The sequence below is a fragment of the Nicotiana tabacum genome, chromosome 10 (assembly GCF_000715075.1).
Source record: "Nicotiana tabacum cultivar K326 chromosome 10, ASM71507v2, whole genome shotgun sequence".
NCBI classification, from domain to species: Eukaryota; Viridiplantae; Streptophyta; class Magnoliopsida; order Solanales; family Solanaceae; genus Nicotiana; species Nicotiana tabacum.
This window is the reverse complement of record NC_134089.1, coordinates 149,470,088-149,495,474: the sequence shown is the minus strand read 5'-3', so window position 1 is coordinate 149,495,474 and position 25,387 is coordinate 149,470,088. Positions and strand designations below refer to the sequence as shown.

Here is a 25,387-nt window from a genome sequence, read left to right as displayed (position 1 = left end):
CAGTTGATTGCTAGCTACTGGAATCAGTAGTGTTTTCTACTTAGTTTTCCAGTAGACTTTTGGTTTCAGTCGAGAACTTCTCGGATCAGTTTGAGTGTTCTGTTGCTATGGCATGTTTCTAGGGTCAGTTTGAAGGTCATTTAGGTTTATTCGAATCGGTTTTGGGTTAATCTATTCATCCTGTTGGTTCAAAACATTTCTGAACTCTTCCTGGATTGATAAATATGTTTCTAGGCTGAGCTGGTTCTGTTTGTGGCTGTTTGGAACTTCAAATTGCTGTCGTGAATTGCTGTTGTATTGCTGCTCGCATTCTGCTGCTGCTGATTTCTTCTTCTTCCTTTGCTTCTTCTATTTCAAACTTCCAGGTACATATCCTGGAACCTTCAAGAATGTGGACATAAAATGAAATACTGCTTGATATGATTTCTGACTTCTCATGTCTTGTTTTAGTTCAAAAGTGTAGTGCAATTATGTTCATTCGAATTTCATATCATTTGTATAATTGGACTGTTTGAGGTCGTGTAGGATTCTTAACTCACTTGATTTGTGTGAAGAATTGAAACACCAGTTTTAATCTGGTTTACTCCTTAATTCGTGTTGTAGTTAAATCTGATACTTGGCCTATGATAGTTTAGCATGAGAGGTTTGTGATAGTTAGTAGTAAAAATCTGATTCTCAAATTGTTAATGATACGGCTTGTAGTTAATTTTGAAATAATGGTAGACATATAAGATTTGAACATTCTAGGCCATTTCAGTATATTAATCATAAGGACTGCATGAAAGTAATACCATTTGCCATGGTTATATAGAGTTGAACTGCTTACTTTGTAAAAAATCAATTAATTGCTGATAGTCGCTATTAGGTTGTTAATAGCCATGTCCGTCTGCGTACTTAGGTTTTGATTTTAAATGGGTGGTGTTCATGACCCAATTATAATAGCTCTTGAACCATATAATTAACTAGGACTCCTCCTTTTATTTTAGAAACGAACTAAGTAAAACACTATAGATTACTTTAGGTTTGCCCTTTTAAAAACAGTAAAACGAGATGAGCCTCGCTGAATAAACACATAAATGGCGTGGCCCTCGTTAAATGTATATATTAAATACTTAGATTCCGGGACGGGCCATTTAGTGAATTTCATGGCCCCGTCCAAAATAACAATGTGTTAGTCTCTTTAGGCGCGTATTTTAATAACATTACCTCCCTAAACTTGGGTGCACATTTATGTGACCCAAATCCAAATCTCAACGAAAGTCGAAATGTGTCGCTAACCATGGGTACATTGATTGTGACATGGTTCGAGATGTATTTCCACGACGTTGCAAATTCATTTTAAAAATAATGAATGAGACGAGCCTCGACAAACAAAAATACACAAACTGCGGGGCCCTCTATACGTGTTGGTAAAATTACTTAGACTTCGGGATGGGCCGTTTAGCAAAATTTCATGGCCCTACCCAAAATAATGATACGTTAGTCACTTTAGGTGCGTATTTAATAATGTTATCTTCTTAAACTCGGGTGCACATTTATGTGACCCAAATCCAAATCTCAACAGAGTTGAAATGTGTCAATAACCACGGGTGCACTGATGTGACGTGGTTTGAGATGTATTTTCACGATGTTGCAATCCTCGGTAAAAAATAATAATAATAAAAGCGGTATACAGTTAAAATTTGCACTTAGGTTCAACATGTATTAAAATCAGATAAATAAGCTGAATATGACAGTCGAGCGACCGTGCTAGAACCACGGAACTCGGGAATGCCTAACACCTTCTCCCGGGTTAACAAAATTCCTTACTTGGATTTCTGGTTCGCGGACTGTAATACAGAGTCAATATATTCCCCGATTCGGGATTCAACCGGTGACTTTGGACACCATAAATCTCCCAAGTGGCGACTTTGAATTAAATAATATATCCCGTTTTGATTGTCCTTTAATCGGAAAAACTCCCTCTGCGCCCCTTCGCGTGCGCCGGTGAAGAAGGAGGTGTGACATGTTCAATATTACTTTATTGGAGGATTAGGCTTGACCATTGGCAGCAGGGTGGTATAGCGTGGAAAGTATTCGTTTGATGCGCCACTTTTCGAAAAACTCAGTCGTTCTTTTTCCGACGAACTGAGGTCCGTTGTCGCAGCTGATTTCTTTGGGGATGCCAAAACGACATATAATATTTTCCATATGAAGGCGATGACCTCCTGCTCATGTATCCGAGTGTATGCACCTGCTTCCACCCATTTAGAGAAGTAGTTAATTAAAAGCAAAAGGAAGCGTACTTTACCTCGTCCTGCTGGAAGGGGGCCGACTATGTCCATTCCCCACTTTATGAACGTCCATGGTGAAGTGACGGAATGAAGGATTTCCCCTGCTTGATGTATCATAGAGGCGTACTTTTGACATTGTTCACATCTCCTGACGTAGTCGATGGCTTCTTTTTTCATAGTGGGCTAGTAGTACCCGGTGCGAATGAGGCATTGGACAAGGGCGTGGTTTCCTGTGTGGGCGTTGCAGTGCCCTTCGTGTACTTATTCCAGTAATCACCTTGTTTGATGTGGTCCAAGACATCTGGCGAGGGGGCCACCGAACGTTCTTTTGTAGAGATCGCCATTTACTAGGCTGTACCGAGCTGCCTGCACCCAAAATTTTTTGGCTTCTTTTTTGTCTTGCAAGAGCGTTCCATTCTGCAAATAGGCTATGAAGCAGTTACACCAGTCCCAAGTTAAGTTTATAGAATGTACCTCGACGTGGTCTATTGCGGAATGAAGGAGGGTGACCACGTTTTCTTTGTTGATATTCTTGGTGGCTGCAGCTAGTTTAGCGAGGCCATCTGCTTCGATATTTTGTGCCTTGGGTATTTGGTCGAGGCTGCATTCATCGAATTCTGGCAGTAGTTTGTGGATTTCTGACTGGTATCTTTGTAGCCTCTACTTTTTGATTTAGAAAGTCCCGATGATCTGATTCACCACGAGTTGAGAGTCACAGTGGAGGACGAGTCGTCGAGCGCCATATTTGAGGGCTAACTTCAAACCTGCAATCATAACTTCTTACTCGGCCTCATTGTTAGTCATATCAGGGCATCGTATGGACTGGCGAATTACTTCGCCTGTAGGGGCCTCGAGGACAAGTCCCAGTCCCGATCCCGAGGCATTAGAGGCACTATCGGTGTAGAGGACCCAGAAGTTGGAATGTGTAGAAGTGCGAAGTGCTTCCTATTCTACCTCGGGCAATATTTTCGTGCTGAAATCAGCGACGAAGTCCGCGAGCACCTGCGACTTAATGGCAGTTCGCAGTTGGTATGTTATGTCGTGCTCGCTTAGTTCTATGGCCCACTTAGCTAGTCTACCCAATAGTTCGGGTTTGTGTAGGATACCCCTTAGAGGGAAGGTTGTCACCACTTTTATGGGGTGACATTGGAAGTACGGTCTAAGCTTCTGTGAATCTATGACCAATGCCAGAGCTAGTTTTTCAAGGTGAGGGTACCTCATCTCGGCATCGATTAAAGTTTTACTGATATAGTAAATCGGAGATTGTGTACCTTTATTTTCACAGACCAAGACTGCGCTTACCGAAACTTCGGAAACTGCTAGATACACGAGTATGCATTCATCTGGGTTCGCTTTGACGAGTAGTTGTGGCGAGGATAGCTACGTTTTCAGCTTTCTCAGGGCGTCGATGCATTCATCGTTCCATTGCAACCCGTGGTCTTTCCTTAGTACATTGTAGAATTTATGGCATATATCCGAGGATCGTGAAATGAACCTTGATAGGGTGGCTATTCGTCCTGTCAATTTTTGCACCTGCTTTTTGCTAGTCAGTATTTCCGATATTGCGTCGATGGCCTTGATTTGATCCGGGTTGACCTGGATTCCCTTTGGTGATACTATGAAACCGAGGAACTTTCTAGAAGTAATGCCGAAGACACAATTTTCAGGATTCAGTTTCATTCTGTACTGCCTTAGTATTTCGAAGGCTTCCTTCAGATGACCAATGTGATCTTCTTTCTTTGCCGACTTCACTAGCATGTCATCGATGTAAACCTCTATTGTCTTACCGAGTTGTTCTTTGAACATTTTGGTGACTAACCTTTGATACGTGGCCCCTACGTTCTTAAGCCCGAATGATATCACCTTATACCAAACAATACACGTCTAAATCATATCAGCCAAACAAGTAACTTTGAAGCAAATAGAGCGCACCAACATCTTCCGCTGAGCTGATAGCCTACTTGGAGGGTTATCGACCTATCTATCGGGACCTGCGGGCATGAAATGCAGCGTCCCCATGCAAAAGGGACATCAGTACGAAAAATGTACTGAGTATGTAAGGCACATAAATAAGTACATAACAGACATGGAAGAAATATAGAGTACTTGACTCAACCTATAAGTCTGAATAACTCTGTAAATCATGAAATACTTTTAGCGTCATGCATATGCGTATGAATGTCATGTCATGCATAGGTACATGTCTCATAACATTATCAGCTTCTAAGGGCATCCCATCATATCATATCGGCCATTGAGGGCAAAATCATCAACGTATACCAGCTGATCAGGTGGTGGTACGTATATAATGCCATAAACTTTCCCATATTCCATATACATACATATATACGCGTATATAATGCCATTTGAGTCATATTTCAGCCACTGTGGGCAACATCATCATCATGTACCAGCTGATCAGGTGGTGGTACGTATATAACGCCATAACCTTTTCCCATATCCCATATACATATATTTACATATATACGCGTATATAACGCCATCTGGTCATGGGTCAATGCACATGAATGCAATGCATGAAAAGTACGCCAATAAAATTATTTGGAATGTCATAAGACCATTTTGCCTCTGAGTAATATCATGAAGTAAACTCTTTTCAACTTTCATTTTTTTCTGAGACCCATAAACAGATGATAAAATATTATGACACATGGAAATTCAAGAACATAGATATCTCTAATACTTCTATGAATAGAGTCATTTATGGAATTTGTGCATTTGTACGTTTCGTTCGTATATGGATCATGCCAATAAGAAAGAAGGAATAACCTTAACATACCTGGAGTTGAAACAACTTCGTATAATTATCCCGTTGGAAACCTTCGTGGATTGAATTTAGAATCCAAAAAAAATCGGATATAAGTTTCTATACTTTTGAATTTGAGGAGCGAGATTGGTTCTGGATTTGAATGAAATTGAATGAATGAAGCTTCTAAATTTTTCACGTTTCTTGAATCAATTGAACAATATTCAAGCTCCTCACTTTAATGAAGTGATGAAGATTGTTTCTGTTCTTGAATTTCTAAATCAAGAAAGGAGTCTTTTATTTGATCTCATCTCTTTTGACCCCAAATGAATTGTAACAAGACTTATGTCTTGTTTTGGATGCCAAGGTTGACACCTAATACATAGGGCGACTAAGATGCAACATCACTTGGGCATAAATTATTAAATTTTTATCCACTTATTAGTTAACTAGGTAATGTCCTATTACCCGCTAATTAATCAATTACCTACATAATTTAAAAAATTACCCCAAATTACTTAAATTTCTATTTATTTTCAAAATACTTCATATATACTTTATATATTACACTACCATGGTCATATGGTACATTGCATGGTACTAGTTTATAATTATCGGGTATTATCGCACGACCCGTATTTTATTTCAAATTGTCCACTTTCAACGAAACTCGTTTTCTTTAATCCATGTACCCTTTTATCCTTCATAATACTTATTTATCGCTTGTTATAAATAGCGTAAGTACGTTAACGTCAAGATGATCTCATCCACGTGTCTACGTCGGTTAACTGAAAATGAAATTATAACGTACGACGGCGCTTTAACGTACGAAAATGCTAAGTATAATATCTCATTTTCAGACATTCATCACTTTACTTATGGCATACTTTCACGCACGAAAACCTGGGGTGTAACAGATCCCGACCTCATCGGGTAAAAGCTGCTTTGACCTCTCTCGCTACTCAATAGTAGTGCATGGTTGGCCTCGATCACCTTGCTTGCAAGCTTAGCCTGGAGAATTTTTGATAATCCAGAAACTCTTTGGGTAATGACCCTTCTCAATAAATATGTTCATCAAAAACATGGATATGCTACTTCTTCAATATGGTGTAATATAATCAAGGGTTGGCATCACTGTCAACGGGATATCTACTGGAGGTTAGGAGCAGAGACACACATTAATCTATGGTCTGACCCATGGCTTAGGATGGGTACAACTCTAAGGTCCATGCTTATAGGCTCATTACCTAAATTACATGATACTCACACTATCTCTACTATTCTCAATAATAATACTTGGAACTGGGCAAATTTGAGTTTTGAAATTCCTAATGAGATAGAAACAATAATAAACAAGCAATATATCTCCGTCAATGCTCAACAACATGATCAACTCCTATGGGGCCTAATGACTAATGGAAATTTCACTGTGCAAACAATGTACAAAGAACTTACTAACAATAGCAATTATTCAATTGCCGCTTGCAATGACTTCAAATGGATATGGAAACTTCCTGTGCAACCAAAGATTAGAAGCTTCTTATGGTTGGTTCTCCGTAATAGACTATCGACTCTACAATATCTAAATTACATAGGTATTCCAATAAGTTCCATCTGCTCAAAATGCCAAGCTAGCCAAGAATCGATAAGTCATATTCTACTCCATTGCTCTTGTGCAGATCATTACTGGTATGTCATTCGTTTACAAAAAATAATAAAAAATATACCACCAAATTCTGCCCCTATCCATTGGTTGAAGAAGCTCATTAACTACAAAGGAATTACTTTTCCACATAAAGTTAACTCAAGAACTTTTTTGGCTACAAGTCTTTGGAACCTTTGGACTACTCGTAATAAATACATTTTTGAGCATAAAGATCAAAAGCCTAATCCCTTTAATGTCTTAAATCTTGTAATAAAACATGCCTACTTGGTAGGCTCAACATATATGCTTTCTAATAGAGTTCCAGTACATCTAAGATGGATTCCTTTAGCAATAAATTCTTACAAACTAAATACGGATGGGGCAACTTCTTTTGAGACTGACAAAGATGGAATTGGGGGGGGGGGGGGTTATTAGAAATCACAAGGGCGAGTGGATGGTGGGATTCACTGGCCCAATTCCCTATATGAACTGTCTATCTGCTGAATTACAAGCACTCATCAAAGGTTTAAGTCTAGCAACACAACTGAGACTGCTACCACTTCAAGTGGAAATAGATGCAAAAGAGGTAATTACACTTTTGGATAACCAAAATTCGAGGTATTCTACTTAATTTTGGATTGCAGGTACCTCCTAGGGACACTCTATGATCCAGTAGTCACCCATACGTACATGGAGCAGAATTGTGTAGTAGATAATCTTGCAAAACTAGGAAGTAGGATGCCACCTGCTACTGTATTGTGCATTTTTGCTGAACCACCTTTTTGTGTTACAAAACAAGTGTTAGAAGACCAGCGAGGATTCACATCCCAGTGCATGGTTCCACCTACAGCAGTACAACAGCTGGATGATGAAGACGACAATAGATGTTTTGTTACTAACAATGTACCTAAGGAAACTGCTACTATTTATTTTGAGAGCTTTAGTAGTAAAAATGCAGTCCATACTACTTTGGAGGATCGTCAATGTAACATTACTAGAAGCGATACCTCACATAGTTATGCCTGTACGGATAGTATACCTAATAGTATAGCTAACACTAGCACTTGTATTATGATGCATGAGCATCAAAACCCTGTACGCATGTTTTAATATATGTCACTTATCTTTCCCACCAAAAAAAAAGAAGGGCTTAAAATTGCAATCACAATTACAAAGAGGGTAAATGGTAACGGAAGCAGCAATAGCTAAGCCTTCCATTAGTGTGTGGGGGGAGGGAAGATAGTAATTTTTAGGCTGCTATTGATGGGTTATAATAAGCAGCGGAAGCAATCCCAGTATCAAAATCACATGTAATCTAGACAACTAGCATAAACAGAATTTCATGGGTTACCTCTTGAAGCGTGAACAAAGCTCATTTATCACGCGAGCTTTCAATTTCACAACAACTCAATGAATTCTCCACCACCTGCACGATCACGATCTCTGAACGTTCCACAGTTTTCTACTGTGTTACCCAAATAATACCCGAAAATAACAATTTCGTGTGGGTAAAATTCTCTAAGGAAAAGAGGCTAAAATTCGGCTACCATGTGCTCATTCCTCTAGGTGGAAAACCTTATGTATTTATAGCACAAGTTTTAAGGGTTAAACCCTTTTCCAAAACCTGTTGGGTTTTCTTTTCCACCATAAAAAATATTCCTTTATTTCCTATTATTTAGGCATAGTAGGGACCACAAAATTTAATTAACAAGGCTTCCATTTATGGAATTAATTTGTAATTTTCGAAATTAATATCCACCATAATTAATTACGAATTATTCCACTAAAAATTCGTAATTGCACTCCTCAATCAATTTCGAAATTCATCCATTAAATCTTATTTAACTCCCCATGTTAAGATACTAATCAATTAAATTAAATTACTGATGATTTAATTTATTGATTATTTCCTTTAGACTTTCGCTTAACTTATTTCGTATGTCGGATACAAAATCCACCGACCGGGTTTACACATAAAAATTTATAAGCTTTCATAAAGGTGTATCATCAATCTCTAAACCAAGATATGGATTCCATAAACTAACTATTATTTCGCCAATGTACATTATTATTATTATTATTATTATTATTATCCAATTTACCAGACATACTGACCCACGAAAGAATCTCGCCTTTTAATAAATCAAAATAATAATAATGTACACAACTAATAATAATTATATCAAGATTAAGAGTATAATTACATTTAATGGCTAGAGAGTTTATTTTATTAAGTCAATATAAAATACTTATCTCTACTTGGTCCGTTCAATACATACAAAATATACTAGCACAAAAAGTTGGAAGTAAACCATTCCCATAATCAAGATAAATTATATTTAATCTTGTGCTACAATCATTCCTGATGGTTTGTCCAATTTCATCATTAGATTGTGAACTCAAACTTTATACTTATAAGAACCGATGATTTAATCTTCCGTGTATAAGCTAAACTCTATGCACTAATTCATCTACTATATAAGCAAAGGACACACACTAATATATGATCTATTTAAAATTTTATTAAAACTAAATAAACAATTGTTTCATAATAAATACTATATCTAAACCAAACCCATGGTTAATATTATATATCCCAACAACCATTTAGGATTTAGCCAGTATTTATTTTATCCTAAAAATTTGAATTAAAAATCTTAACTTCAGAATTTGTATCCTGAAAATTTGAGTTGAAAAACTGAAACACATGACACACTGGCTAATTTCTAAATAGTCATTAATCGTAGATTTACTAAAACTAGCCATTAATCACTTCACGGGGATTGATCTTGTCGGAATGTTCCCTTTTCTTACGGTCTTAGCAAAATATCCCAATTTTTTTTTACTTAAACACCATAGTTCTTCAATATTCCAAAGCTTAAAGTTCTTGTTTGGTAGTATAAAGTGAGGAGTAATAATCCATTATTGTTAAAAACGTTTGAATGCTGATAATTTATGCTAAATTTTTTAGCTCAAACATTGATTAAGTGATTTACTATAAAATTTCTAAACTATACTATTGGACCTTAAAAAATATTGGAAAAGACAAAATAGGCCTTTTTGATTTGGTGTTATATGAATGAATTGGTGATTATGATTTGTGTGTTGGTATTTGGAAGCTTCGTTTCAAATTTAAGAACATTTGGAGCAAATTTGGGGTGTTTTGATCGAAATCGAAGTTGTAAATTCAAAGAACACTTTATTAAAATAACAAAGATAAAATATTAATCGAGTAGACTTTGATGAACAACTTAATAAATAGTTAGAGTAAATATAGTATAAACTCCACTGATCCGATAGAAAAAATTCTATGAAGAGTAAAATCATGTTAATCTGGTAGACTATGTTGAACAACTTAACAAATAAATAGAGTAAATATAGCATAAACTCTACCAGTCATTTAGGAAAATATTGAAGAGCGATTATTGTGTATGGGTCAGGAATATCGGAGACATTCTGCTAAGACCAATCCCTGGGGCCATTTCTGTCAATCGCGCAACCGTGGGGCCATTTCTGTCAATCGCCCAAGCATATTTGGCCGGGAGGAATGACACTGTATAGCCACTGTAAAAATAATAGCCGAAAAATATATAAAATTTATATATTTTTGTATATATATACATTTTATATGTTATATACAAAAATTATATAAATTTTATATATTTTTACGGTTACCAAATATAAATAATTTCTAATGCGGGCTAAAAGTGATAATACCCCTATTTGGTCGAGTCCGGAACCTAAATATTATTTTTTTGGACTCAAATTACCTTAACATATGTTTTAAAAAAAAATACATTTCTATATATAGCGTGCAAAAACAAGACGCTATACATTAACGGTAATGTCTGTCATTAAGGTATAACGTCTTTTATTCATACGCTATATGGTCTGACGATTTGACTGCCACATATAGCGTCTTGTTATTGTACGTTATATATAGCGTTTTCTTTTCATACGCTATACCCCAATTTAAATAGTGCCCTTCATCCTCCTCATCACCATCCTCACGAAGAAAAGATGTCTCGTCTCCAGATTCATCAGCATTGTTGTCGTAATCACTGTTCTCTTCCTCACTCTGTGCATCTGCCAGATCCCAATTTAATATGTCGTCTTCGGGCAATTGAGTGAGTATATTTGGTTCAACTTGCTCGTTTTCACTGTACAATCAACAAAATAATAAGATGCTGAATTTAATAAATACTTTCCATATAGCCGTATCACTTCACTTACAAGTCGTAATGTGATGAAATTCCATGATGGACATTTTCATTTCGGCGATGGCTCTCGTATGGACCACCATGATCCGATACACCAAAACTATGTTGGGTTCAAAATTTGTAAAATTCATATCCGGACTGTACCTCCTGTTAAATATATGAGCGTTAATACAAATTCAATACAATAAAAATGTGCATCGTAACACAAAGGAAAATTGAAGCTTACCACTCATCTTGTGAATTATGTAAAGCAGACGAGGATAAGTTTAAATCAAGGAAAACTCTTTCATCCGGAACCTGTCCGGCAAAAACTCCTCCAGAATAGCCACCCGATGACTGGGGGTTATCCGGAACCTGTCCGGCAACCTCATTGTTTGGAACGTCTTCGATCTTGACGTACATATCCAACATATTTATTACAAGATATTCCCGGTATTCATCCGGAGTCCTCAGAAAATCCCTCAAAGTTTCATCATCGTAGATGTTTAACTCCGAGTAAAAAGCAGCCCCTTGCGGAGTGACGAAATACAAATATCTTCCGGTTACTTTATGTATCACTGAACGTTTCCTCACACCCATTTTTTTTGCATAACAACGATATCAATTTATCGTACACTATTGTAAGTGGTAATTTAACATTGACCCTGTGGAGATAAACTATACCTCACAGAGCTATTCTCCATCACAACCTCACACCCCCCCATTATAATGAAACTCTTATCTACGCTCTTCAGACATTACAAAAGAAATGCTTCAGAATTTAACAACAAGAAAAAATTGAACAGGAGTTAGAATTTTATGTGAACGAATTTTCCTAAAATCCTAACCACTTTATATAGGAAATGGCTAGCCCGGGATATGGAAATTTTTTGCCGTATAACGTTCTTTAAATATACGCTATACACATTTAAATTATTGTGTTTGTCAGTTCACTTATTGGTGAGTCCATATTCAGGGTATAGCGTTTTTTTTGGGCGTTATATGTATAGCGTATGAATAAAAGACGTTATACCTTAATGACAGACGTTACCGTTAATGTATAGCGTCTTATTTTTGCACGCTATATATAGAAATATATATTTTTTTTAAAACACCTGTTAAGGTAATTTGAGTGTAGAAAAACCATATTTAGGTTCGGGACTCCTATTTGGTCCGCTTCATTTTACCGACCCGAATCATCAAATTAGAAAAGGAAAGAGTGGGAAAAAAGAAAAAAGGGGAAGAAGAGAGCGAGCGCTGGTTGAGTCTGCCATTTTCCAGACAAAAAAAAAAAGATACTACAAGTTCAGTGCTTTGCTGAAATTCCCATTTCATTTACTATTTAATACTTTCCAAAATAAGGGTTTCACTAACTTTTCTTTTTTGCGTATTCGTATTTCCGTTTTAGGGAGACCAAGATATGTTTATTAGAAGAATTTGGAATGCTAATACTGAAACAAACCTAAACTTGGTGCGGCAAATGAGAAGAACATTCTCAGTTTCAAGTCAAAGTGCAGTTGATTTGGCTTCAAAAGATGCAGAACTCAGGGTCTTCATTGTTGCCGGCGAGGTTTCTGGTGATACAATTGGTTCCCGTGTCATGAGTTCTCTAAAAAAGCTTTCTCCTTTGCCTGTCCGTTTTGCTGGCGTTGGAGGGTAATCTGTCCCCCCCCCCCCCTTTTTCTAATTATTAGTAATATTTTAAAGTTATAATTGAAACTTGAAATTATTAATATGCTTTTCACTAGTCAAAAGTTGCAGCAGCTATAATTAAGTCAAGTTGTCAACTCCTTTAATTATCATTATTCTTTCTGTGGTTTGTATGTTTATCAGGAAGATGATGTGTAAGCAAGGGTTGAATACTCTGTTCCCAATAGAGGATATTGCAGTAATGGGCATTTGGGAGTTGCTGCCATATCTTAATCAATTTAGAGTATGAAATGTTATGAATTTTCTGCATGCTAAAAATCAAGTTATAGTTTTTCCAAGTAAAAATAATAATTATCTATGCATGAAATTCGGACCTTATTTGAATTTTGAAATGACAGGTTAGGCTGAAACAAACTATAGAAGCAGCTCTTTCTTTTAGGCCTCATGTCGTACTCACTGTAGACTCTAAAGGATTCTCCTTCCGTTTCTTAAAGCATTTGAGGGGTAATGCTCTGTAGCTTTTGTGAGTTCGAAAGAGATTTCTCGCGTTTTCCTTGTGCACTGGGAAAAACTTTTTGCAGCTACATGTGTTCAGCAGGGAATGTTTAGCCCTTTGCAGTTCCATTATGTATCACCGTCATTTTGGGCTTGGAAAGGTGGTGAAGCAAGACTAAAAGGACTTCTTCAGTTTGTGGATCATGTGTTATGCATTCTTCCGTTTGAGGCAGAAGTCTGTAGATCAAACGGCCTAGCAGCAACCTTTGTTGGTCATCCCACCCTTGAAGATATTTCGGACTTCCAGGTAAATCAGTATTTTGATTTGTGTTTTATTCTACATTTGGTACATGAAAAACTTCGTCATTCAAATAGTGCCTTCATATACCAGTGTCTGGATTTTTACCTTTTGAGCATGCAGATATTCTTTCTTTCCAAGAAACAATTTACTAAGTGTTGATTTCATTAGTGTGATAAAATTTCTTTCCTGTCAAGAAACTATTCACTAAGAATTTCTGTGCAATTTCCTGGTGGGATCGAGTGATTCCTTGATAATGCTGTCGTCACGTTAAAGTATTGTTTTTAACTTTTGAAATTGCAATTTTTTTGTCTTGTCAATTAACAACCCACCTAATTAATCATTTTGTATACACTGATGAATCCCACCAGGGGAACAAAGAGAAGAGAAATGCTAAGAAATATGAACAAGTGGGGAATAAAGTTATTCTACCAATGCAACAGTGAAATTATAATTTTATATAGTGTAATGGCGTAATGTTGTCTAATATTCAATTTTAGGTGAAGGATGCCATAGAAAGAAGATACAGAATTAAAGGAAATGCTGAAGCATTTCTAACTGATCATGGAATATCATCAGGTATGTTAACTTGTACTAATATATTGTGAGAAAGTATATGATGTATCATACTAGATTATATTTGTGCATAGTATAGCCAAGTTTCATACCCGTGATGAAAGTACTATGCTGTGAAAATTTTCAATTTGTATGAACAATGTATATTTTCTATACCATTTCAAAAAGAAAATATTATTTCTATGCTTTTGCTGTAATTTGTCGGTTATCTAACGAGGCAAGATCGTGTTCTCTGTATTTACTTCCAATATGTCAAAATCTGTGTCTCCTTCTCAGTGGCTTACTGAAAAAAGAGAGAGGATATTATTACCTTTTTATCGGTTGACTTGCTATTCTATCAATTTTGTTTCTCCTTGCCAACTTTCTAATTGTGTTGTTAGCTTAATTTGAAGGATCCCCAGTCATTTCCTTGCTTCCTGGAAGTAGATTACAGGAGGTTACTCGAATGTTCCCCATATTCTCAAGCACTTTGGAACATTTGAAAGGTTCATTTCCGGACTTGGTAACAGCAGTTCATGTGGCACCTAATCAACATGTGGAAGGCTACATTGATAAAGCTGTTTGTAAGTGGCCATCATCTGTTGTATTGGTTCCTGGAGGATCACACCAGATGAAATACAATTCATTTAGTGTAAGGCCTTGACTCTTGTATCTTTACATTTTGAAGTGATGTAGCTCGGACTAGAATTATGCTTCCTATTCCGGCTGTGAACTTTGGGGGAATAGGAAAAGGTTTCAATGTTCATTATTCTGGAAGAATTAACTATTTTGGGACATACTGTGGTCGAAGTGACTCAATGAATTGGAAAAAGGGTGTAACTGGAAATGGAGCAAGTCCCTTGACGGTATTTTTAAGGTACAGAGCTCGATGAATGTGCCTTGCAATGGATAATTAGCATCTATGAAGGGGAGCCTTGGAGCGATGATAAAATTGTCTCCGTGTGTTCTATAGGTCACGGGTTCAAGCCGTGGAAGCAGCCACTAATGCTTGCATTAGGGTAAGCTGACTACATCACACCCCTTAGGGTGCGGCCTTTCCGGACACTGCGTGAATGCGAGATGTTTTGTGCACCGGGCTTCCCTTTTTTATCTTTTGTTTGTATTTAATTGTTCCTCATAGTGTTGGGAGTATGATACATCGTGAGTAGGAAAGAGCCAGACACTTGGTTTGGATCTTGTGGATCTCATTTCCAAGGATGAAAACCTAGTCGTTGCTACTAGAGGTTGCCAATTGGCTACCATGTTTTCTAGTTCTAGTTTTGTTCTTGATAATAGATGGTATATCCTTTAAGCTCCTGCAGATTTGCTGAAGTTATTTATTAATCAAGAACAAGTAAATGGTACTTTATGCTTGTTACGAGTTTCTTTCAAATTGTTCATTTTTTTTCAGTTATTCAAAGACTTTTTATGTGGATTTGATACTAGGCAAGCTATAGGTATGCTTTTAAGTGCCAGCAGTAACTCCAAGGTCTGTTTCAGAAAATCTTTGTTTTATCCAAAAGACGCTTCCTAAATATAGTTATTAGTATTTGCATTTTATGTGAATTGTGTGCTTTGCACTTTGTCACTATAATTAGTTTTTCCTTTTTATCCAATTTTTTATCACAAAGTGAAACTTTAATGTATTTTTTTTTAATTATTGAGGGGGATATACATAGCCTATGGCCCACAATTTTTCTGCTGTTAAATCATCTTTTGCGTAAAGAAGTAACATACCAATGAATGACAATCAATATGGAGATAATTCTCAGTTCTTTACTTTTCTGGTTCATGATTCATGAATATATTAAGTTGCCTCATGTTTCAAGGTGGATGTGGTAACATGAACTGTGCTTCTGCAGGCAAGCAGTGTAGCACTATGTACTTCTGGTACAGTTGCGATGGAAGTGCAGCTTGCAAGACTGCCATGTGTTGTTGCGTATCGAGCCCATCTCCTGACAGAATTAGTTATACGATACAAAGCTATTATACCATACATCTCTCTTCCTAATATTCTTTTGGATTCAGCTATAATCCCTGAAGCTCTATTTCAAGATTGCACTCCTTCAAAATTGGCATCATTACTCAAGTAAGCTTCGACTAAATGATCCTTGTCCCTTGTAGTTGTGTTGTTTTCACAACAGAGAGCAGCATTTGTCTGCCTCTGTTTGCGTAAGAGTACGTGCAGTAATCATTAAAAACGGCTTAAATATGACTTGGGAATCTTAAAATCACAGGGATTTAATACTTGATGACAACCTTCGAGAAAAACAAATTAATGCTGCTGAAGAGGTTATTGAGCTGCTAAGACCTCCAAAGATGAACATTAGTTGCTCAACCCAGGGGGAGACGAGCGGTCCACTTTCTGATTGTACACCAAGTATGGTTGCAGCATATGCAATATTGTATTCTCGGAATAAGCTGGAATAATGTGATTCGTGAAAATTCAAGCAGTCGCTGTGAGCAAAGTTGAGATAAGATGCAGCTAGAGAGTTTTGAAGAAAATTTGTTTGGAAGTCAGCAACTGTATAGCAGTTGGATAATTTCTATTCATTTTGTTAGTTGATTTCCATATTTAGTTTCACTTGCATAGAGCTTCAACCTATAAGAAGCTCAAGTTATATCTGCAAGCTGTGTAAAATAGTTAATGAAAAATTTTCCCCTCTCGTGGAAATCGTCCTTCTTTCTCTTCCTCTCTCAGATTAAGGATTGTAACAGCTGTGTTGCATTGGATTCATGAAAAGGAGATGAGAAATATTTCTAGAAGATTCATGAAAAGGAGATCATAAGCTATCAATCTAGGATTTGAACCAAATGGGGTTCTAGTGGTTGAACTATTCAAGTATATTTGATAAGTTGGCATGTTCTTTACCTCAGTGCTTTACTAATTTTTAGGTGATGTAAACTCTAGTGCTTTATAAAAAAATAAAACTATATTTATACCATGAACTTGCTGCTGCCCTTCCTTTTATCTTTTCCTAAGCCGAGTGTCTTTCGGAAACAACCTCTCTGTCTTCTTGAAGTTTGGAGTTTGGAGTAAGATCTGCGTACATACTATCCTTCCAGACTCCTTGTGGGAATTACACTGGGTCTGTTGTTGTTGTTGTTGTATACCATGAACTTGCTCATCTCTTTTGGTCCCAAAAACCACCCTTAGACAGTGGCAGACACACGTGGTGACAAGCAGGTTTAATTGAACCCGTTTCATAAAAAAATAATACTGTGTATATGTCTAAATTACGATTAAAGTTGCGTAAATTTTGTATAAATATTTTATTTGAACCCACTTGACAACTACTATTTTACAACTAAATTTATGTACTTCTAAGATTAAATCTGCTTGCACAAAATCCTGGGTCCGCCACTGCCCTTATATCTTAGAGTACCAAATGACAATGTACTAATTTTTCATCATTATTCGCCATAATTATATATTTGATTATTTCCTTGTTTTTCGAATTATAAATTAAGAATAGAGGTCCTTTGGAAATGTGAGGTCCGATCGACCATATCTGGAATTTGGACAAGGAAATTGTATTTCCATGTCTAAGTAAAAGTCTATTTGTTCCATCGAGAACTATCGAGGAAATTTCTCACGTTCCAAATTTGTGGGGACCTATTACTTTAATCCGACAAATAAAAAGTATTAGAGGAAAATTAACTACAAATCTCATGTTAGGATAAAACCTATAGGGGTGTCAAATGGTTTTGTGCGTCTTTACAAAATTATTTTTAATTTTGTAACCTTATCGCTTTTTTTACACACAAGAAATTTACTTTTAGACATAAGTTTTTTTAAAAAATATACTTTCTTAATTTCAAACAATATTATGAATAACCATGAAAACGTATTTTCCCTGTATTGTGACAGGAATTAAGGGGGAAAAAAAGGAAAGCAGATGTCCAAATGAAAAGGGAAAGAATAAAAGAAAAACTAAGTCAGGTAAACTAAATAAATAATGGGCGAAGGACCAAAATAAATACTAAAAGAAAAGACGTACTACTAAAGTACATGATGTGGGAACAGACAGTTGATTCAAGTGATTGAACTGAAGAAAACAACAAAATCCCTAACTAAACATACACCACTCTGTTTACTTTGCTCGACAATGGCGTTGGAGCTCCCAAATGATCTGATCCAGCAGGCTAAGATCTCGACCCGAACCGAAGCGGGTCTACCCGACTACAACCCAGATGACCCTTCACTTCCGGCCATGCCTTCTCTTTCCGCCTCCGTCGCCGCCTTCGACCCTTCTCCACCCTATCTCCGCTGTAAACACTGCCAAGGCAAGCTTCTCAGAGGGCTTCAGTCCTTGATTTGCATATATTGCGGTCAGAAATTGCACAAAAACGCTGACGTGGCTCCTGACCCTATTTCTTTTAAGTCCACTGTTGGTTATCAATGGTTTCTCCAAGCCCTTCGCCTTGATGGATCGGTATGCTGTGTCTGTTGTACTTTTTTCTGGAACGCATGTTGTTTATTGCAATATGTTAGTGTGTTGGTTGCTTCCTGTTATGAAGGAATGATAATGCAAGATTGTTTTTTCCTTGGCTTGAGAATATTTTTGAATCATTGTTTAGAAATAATGACTATACTAAGTTCCAAGCTGTAGTCATAAAGAATTAGTGATTGCTTTGGTACTTGGAACCCTTGATGAGTGGTGTATTGGGTCTCTCTTCCTTTGTCTCAAAATGTCCACGATTTGCTCACTGATTTATATGAGTGTGTTGGTTGCTTCCTGTTATGGAGGAATGATAGTGCAAGATTAGATCTTTTTTATTATATTTTGTGGATTCAACTTAAGCTACATATCTATACTTGGAAACTTTCTAAAGTTATATATATACTCCCTCCGTACACTTTTACTTGGCATGTATACTAAAAATAGATTTTCATTTTTACTTGTCACTTTACGCTTATCAAGAGAAGACAATATTTTTTTTCCTATTATACCCACAATATTTATTACTCATTTCAAATTATTTTCTCAAATCCAATAAAATGTGCATCAATTAATATGGGTATCATGGTAAATTATGCACTTCATTTATTCTTTCTTAAGGAGCGTATTCTTTCTTAAGGAGCGTGAAAAGTCAAAACGTGCCAAGTAAAAGTGAACGGAGGGAGTATATATTTACATGCGAACCAAGAAGTAGTGATTCCATTGGTACTTCAAATCCACTGACTTAAGATTCTTGTGGATCAGTATTTGGGGCCCCTCTTCCTTTCTATTGAACACATACAATTTGCTTTATTGCTTTGTATGGGTACGTTAGTTGCTTTCAGTTAGGGGAGGATTTGACTTGAGCTATATAGTTGAGATTTTCTTAAAAACAAATATATTATAGATTCTAATCCTTGACCAAGAATTAGTGTGTGCACAAAAGTTTAGTGTAGTGATATTCTGAATCTACTAACTTAAAATCCTCATCCTCCTTGATACATTGTGTCAGGTTTCTCTTCCTCTATCTCAAAACACACAAAATTCGCTCATTGCTCTATCTCAATATGTCTCTTGCTTCCTGTTATTGGACGATTATGCAAGATTGGGCTTTTTTGTGTTGTTTTTGGTTATTATGCTTCAGTCCTATGGCTCGATATATATTTCTGTAGCTTTGCTTAGCAGATGCAGATTCGGCTTGAGCTATAAATTTATATACACATTATATATTTGAATCTTTTTTAAGAATACATATGCTGCATCACAACTCATTTTCACAAAAAATTAGTGGGTGAGTGGAAGCTCGAATCCACTAACTATAATCCTGGATCCACCTCTGTTGCACACTGTTTCTTCTTTCATTTATTTCTCTTAAGCCCTTTAGCATTTTCAATAGACTTTGGTTTTACTGTAAACTTGTTGAATTAGGAGTAGTTAAGAACTTGTCTCATTTTGGTTTCCAGGAGAAGGTTGGAGCAGCTACTGAAAAGAATCAGGTAAACAAGGGGCCGAGTTCACCCCATGATGAAATTCTTTTGTCTGATTTGCTTGACCTGAAAATTAGATGGCCAACTGAGCTGGAGACAGACAACACTATTACAAATAAGAAGCTAGAGCAAAGCAAAAGCTCTTACAGTTCGACTGGAGTTGACCTGGACAACTTCCTTTCTTTTACAAACATATCCAGTGCTCACAGAGAACAGGCAGACATAAGCGATAATATTGGGACTGCAGTAAATAGAACTGATGGAAGTCATGAGGATCTTAGTTTGTTTGAGAATCTCAGATCCTCTGAACTGGCTGTGACCTCTGCTACAGTCCAAACTACTGATGACAGATCCTCTGAACGAGCTGTGACCTCTTCTACTGTCGAAACTACGAATGACTTTTCTGGATGGAAAGCAGATTTTCAGAGTGCTGATTCAGGAGAGGAGAATGTGTCTAACAAATCTAGCACTCCTATAGGTTCTGCAGGTCAGCATGTGTTTACCACATTTGGCACCTCTATGAGTTCCACAGTTAGTTCTGGAAACCAGCAGGAGGGTTCCAAATCAACTGATACTTTTGTTGGCTCAGATGTTGATCTTTCAGCTCAGTTAGATACGGTTTTTGGAACCCCAAAAGGCCCAATAGATGGAAAACTGATGGATGTTGCAGCAGTTTCTCCTGCAGCTAATGATTGGCCGGCAGTTGACCTATGGGATAATGCAAATTCGGGAGCATCGCAAAATGCTGGGGAAGTTCTTCCAATTGTGAGACCTAAGGATACTGAATTACAAGATAGTTCAAACGACCCCTCTACTAGCATTGATTGGTTTCAAGATGACACATGGCAGACTCAGAATGCACCTGCACCTAAACATGATGCAGCAAATGGAGATCATGATTCTTTTGATGAGTGGAATACTTTTACCTCTTCCGCACCCATCAAAGATCCTTTCGAGAATGCTCCTGCACCTAAACATGATGCAGCAAATGGAGATGATGATTCATTTGATGAGTGGAATACTTTTACCTCCTCCGCACCCATCAAAGATCCATTTGAGAATGCACCTGCACCTAAACATGATACTGCAAATGGGGATGATGATTCCTTTGATGAATGGAATACTTTTACCTCCTCTGTACCCACCAAAGATCCATTTGAGAATGTTCTGGTGCAAAGCGACAATGACAACAATAACAATAATGCAGAACTAACAAATTTCAGTTCAAACCTTGAAGATATGGATTTTGGCAGTTTTTCGCAGTCAGATCCTTTTTCAGGTGCACCTGGTAAAGAAGGTGTTTCTGCGGAAGTGAATGACAATATTTTGGAAGTTCCTACCATATTCAGGTGTGTGCATATTTTTATTATTTTTGTAATATGGCTGATTTAGGAAGACTTCTTTTGATTAGTGGAGATTCCGAGGAACATAGGCGTCAAATATTGCTCTTATACTATGGTTGGGGCGAAAAGTGCAGGGGCTGGAGGATCGGCAGGAAATCTGAGGATTAAGGTTATTTCCCTTGTTTAAGAGTAAGGCAGGTGAAGTAAATTTAGAAGGGTCAGAATACCCCTCCACATAAGATCTTCCGATTTGGACTGAAAGGAGTAACTAATTTGGATTTATTTCCTTCTATACCAAATGATTGGAAGTAAATTATCAAAATCTTACCTTGGGGAAATAAACCAGTTAATTTCTCTCTTTCACCCTCCCTCTCCCCTTCCTGGAGCCAAACGTAGAGTTAAGGTAGAAATGGGGGGATTAGATCTTAACATAGTGAAAATCACAGAATACGAGACAAATAAAAAGCAATAGAAAAGAAAGGAGAATCTGGAAGAACGCCGGCTTCAACCATGGCTTTTGAAAGTAAAATAAATGAATTAAATCAAAATAAGCATCACAGAATATAAAATATTTGTGAAATGGGAAAAAGAATAAAAAAGTATGAGGAAGGAGCAATGGAAGAAAAGAATATAGGAAAAATACTGCAGTATCCGCCGAAAGTTCCTTGGAGAAGGTAAGGGTACAATAAGCTTACGACAGTTTTGAAGTTTTGTTGGTTCAACTTTGTGCAAATTTTGAGGAAGTATAAAATTCAGCTTTGTGCAAATTTGAGACAGAAGAAAATAGGAACTGACTATTGATTGGTAACTGTCTTTCATCCTGGAGGTGCAAGGTCCGTTCTCACTAGACTCCTCTTCCCCTTTCACCTACCCTGTGCCTCCCTCACCTGAAAACAAGAAATTCAGAGAAATGGAAAAAAGATACGAACGTGTTCATTAAAGGGTTTTACATTTGTAATGACTTGGAGGTTGAAAGGTAGAAGTTTCTAGAAGAGGAGGATTACATGGGCTCTTTTGGAGCTGAGAGAGGAAATTATTTCCGTCTTCCCAGGATGAGAGTTACATGTTTCCTACTTTCCTTGTCCCAGAGAGGTAAACTCACAACAATAACAAAAACGATGATTCAAATCCAGCCTAGTTTTGGAAAGAAAAAAAAATCAAGAGATATTATTTCCAGGGTGATTGACTCGAATCTCGATAGATCTTTATTACCTATTTATCCAACTATCTTCCTTGAGTAAATAACAAGTAGCTCTGTTGATTAATTGATGCTAAACCTTACATTGATTTTCTTTTTTATTCTAGAGATTTCATGAGAGCAAAGCAACTCAACCCTGCTCACCCCAAAAGAAGCAACAAAAAAAAGAAAAAAAGAAAAAAAAATGATACTTTCTGAATTCGCTTCTGTATCTATTGAGCCATTTAGCTATATATAATGGCTGACAATGATCACTAGTGATATCGTTGAAGCTTATGTTATATAAAGATAACTAGACTTAACATTTCTAGTGGAAGAGGTCCCATTACGACCTTAAGTGAAGAATAAGAAACTGAGAAATACATAGGAGGCAATACTTGGAGAGGTTGCCATGTTAAATCATGATTGTATTTTTGTTTTTTTGTCATTGAACTGTTAACTTCCTAATTATGAGTTCGATCAACAATTTCTTACATTTCATTTGACATATTTTAGTGCCGTTGATACCCCAAGTAAGGTTGGTGATGCTTCAGAGAATGCAGACATTCGTGGTGAATCAAATCCATCAAAGAATAATATGGATATAGAAGGTATAATGTCGCAGATGCATGATCTTTCTTTTATGCTCGAGACCAATCTATCCATTCCCTCGAAATCCAACAATTCTCTTCCCAGGGATTGATACCTGGGTTTGTTCACTTGGTTAGCCTTCAAGATTTTTGTAATCAGGTCGATCCTGTTCATGTATTTTATTGTAAGAGAATATGATTGCTTTTGTAATTTTCTGTCTTGAATTTCTTGAATGGGTGCGAAGGAGTAACACATAAATTTCGGGATATTTTGTTGTATCTGAAGAGAGAAGAAGAGTTATGTTTCTTTTTAGAGGTAAACAAATGAACTCTTCCACATCCCTAGAGTAGCTTTCTGATTTGCTATGTTAGTTTGAGATGTATTGTCAATGAACCCCTTTATGACATACGCATAGGAAGATATATAAAGACTAGACTGTGTTCTGGTTTACAAAAATTTTCTTGGACTCTTCTGTAAAGATCAGATTGTGTTCTCATTTTCAAAAAGATTAGATTGTGTTCTTACAATGATTTTATCATTGGCATACTATTGGAAACCACATGAATGTCTTAGCTTGAAACAAATGAGACAAACTTGGTTTGGATGTTCACAATGTTCCTTTCTGCAGTCCAAGTGCAATGTGGATGAAATTATCAGACTTACCGTGATGCTATTATGTTCGTTAAGCATAGTTTTTTTTTTCTTCCATTTAATCTACGGAGAATTGGTTTTGTAGTCCTTTACAAATTTATTTTTTGTTTTATGTCTTTTTTACCGGAGTTCTTCTTTTTAATACATAGAGATTTGAAAATAACACACAAGAGATGAAAAGATCATTTTCTTTTATTCAAATTATAAGTGGTCACAAGGGATTATTTCCTTGAATTTTTTTACAGATTCAAGCTCGAGGGAGAAGAGAAATGTGTATAACCTGCTTGAGATCCAAAATCTTTTTTTGGCACTTTACATAAGTCTGCAAAAGTGCCAAATGAAAATGGCTGAAAGGGGTCTTTAGATTTAATCTCTTGGTTGATACTTTCATCTCATATATCCGTCTTTCAAAGTTTTGCATAGGAAAGACATTTTAATTGCAGTATATAGTAATCATAAGAATATTTTCCGAGCTACCTTCATCTCTTCCTTAAGCGATTCACTTAATTAGCACTAAGGGCAGATTAAGGAAAAACTGGTATACAATGTAGTCCACCAGCAAAGACAAAACTATAAGGGGTCGTTTGGTATGAGGTATAAGAAGGTATAAGGGTGATATAAAAATTTAATACCACCTTAATACTCTGTTTGGTTAGCAAGCCAAGTATAAGTTATCCCGGTGTTAATTTTAACACTGGGATAACTTATACTTTATAGAAGGTGGGGTAATTAGCACCGGTATAACTTATACCTTCTTCTTAGAAATTATGCAATTGTCATTCTTAATACAACATACCAAACAATGAATAAACAACAATCCCAGCATAACTATTCCAGCATAACTTATACCGACATAACTTTGCAACAAGTTTTCGAGCTTTTACTGTTGAAAAATTAAAAATATTTTACCCCTCATTTGGCATCAGCATCCCTACGAATAATACAGTTGAAGCACAATATAAAATTCCAAAATGAGCCAACTGAGGTGGCTATTTGGTGTTTCATGTCCTCTTTTCCTACTAGTATAGAGGATAGAGTCGTATCCATGTTTACAATCTTATTACTGTCTTGATCAGCGCATTATATGGAGATATAGCTGCTGCAACATCGTTGAAGTTTCGGGGTCATCCTGCAAAGTCATATGCAAAATAAACAAGTACAGTCAGACCTCTCTATAATAGCACAATCATTCACTATAAAAGCCAAGTTTGTTTCGGAACTGATTTTTATGTTATGTTATAATACATGTCCTCTATAACAGCATTTCACTATAGCAGCATATCGGAGCAAACAGGGATGTTATAGAAAGGTTTGACTGTATACACTTGAAGTTGTAATAATAATTGAGAAAGACCTACATAGGCGAATACCAACAACAACAAACCCAGTGTAATCCCACAAGTGGGGTCCGGGTGTATAGGCGATAGCAAGTTCCGATATTCTAATACTAGAAATTCTTTAGAAGATGCATCATGTTTATTAGTGTGTAAAAAGGAGGAGAGAAGATGAACTTACACGAAGCATGTCCATAAAGGTGTTGTCGAATAGCTGACAAGGAATTTGGCTTCTGAATGCATCAGATGGTCTGCATTATGAAAGTGGAACAAACAACAAATTCAAAGACAAATATAACAGAAAAATCGCAAATTATGAAACCTGAGGACAAAGATGTCTACCCGACGAACCTTGATACTTGTGAAAGACACAGATAAGACTGTATCACATATCTTAGCAGCAGTATACAAGGTTTTTGAGAAAGTTTCTCTACCACTCGATGCAAGACCTGTACTATTGAGTAAAACCGTTCAGCTAAA

General features: G+C 36.6%; 2 protein-coding genes across 2 annotated transcripts; both read left to right on the top strand.

Annotated features, from left to right (window-relative positions):
- Window positions 1-12,049: 12,049 nt before the first annotated feature.
- LOC107789052 (putative lipid-A-disaccharide synthase, mitochondrial) lies at window positions 12,050-16,648 on the top strand. Its single transcript, XM_016610821.2, has 9 exons — window positions 12,050-12,188; window positions 12,293-12,540; window positions 12,718-12,817; window positions 12,933-13,038; window positions 13,116-13,336; window positions 13,828-13,906; window positions 14,296-14,534; window positions 15,745-15,971; window positions 16,120-16,648. Exons 2-9 carry the CDS (start codon window positions 12,305-12,307, stop codon window positions 16,310-16,312), a joined length of 1,401 nt encoding a protein of 466 aa, XP_016466307.1. The 5' UTR covers window positions 12,050-12,188; window positions 12,293-12,304; the 3' UTR covers window positions 16,313-16,648.
- A 1,175-nt stretch (window positions 16,649-17,823) lies between these two features.
- On the top strand, window positions 17,824-23,443 carry LOC107789051 (uncharacterized). The gene is made up of 3 exons (XM_016610818.2): window positions 17,824-18,318; window positions 19,788-21,160; window positions 22,848-23,443. The coding sequence occupies exons 1-3, from the start codon at window positions 17,992-17,994 to the stop codon at window positions 23,032-23,034; spliced, it is 1,887 nt and encodes a 628-aa protein (XP_016466304.2). The 5' UTR covers window positions 17,824-17,991; the 3' UTR covers window positions 23,035-23,443.
- The last annotated feature ends 1,944 nt before the right edge of the window (window positions 23,444-25,387 follow it).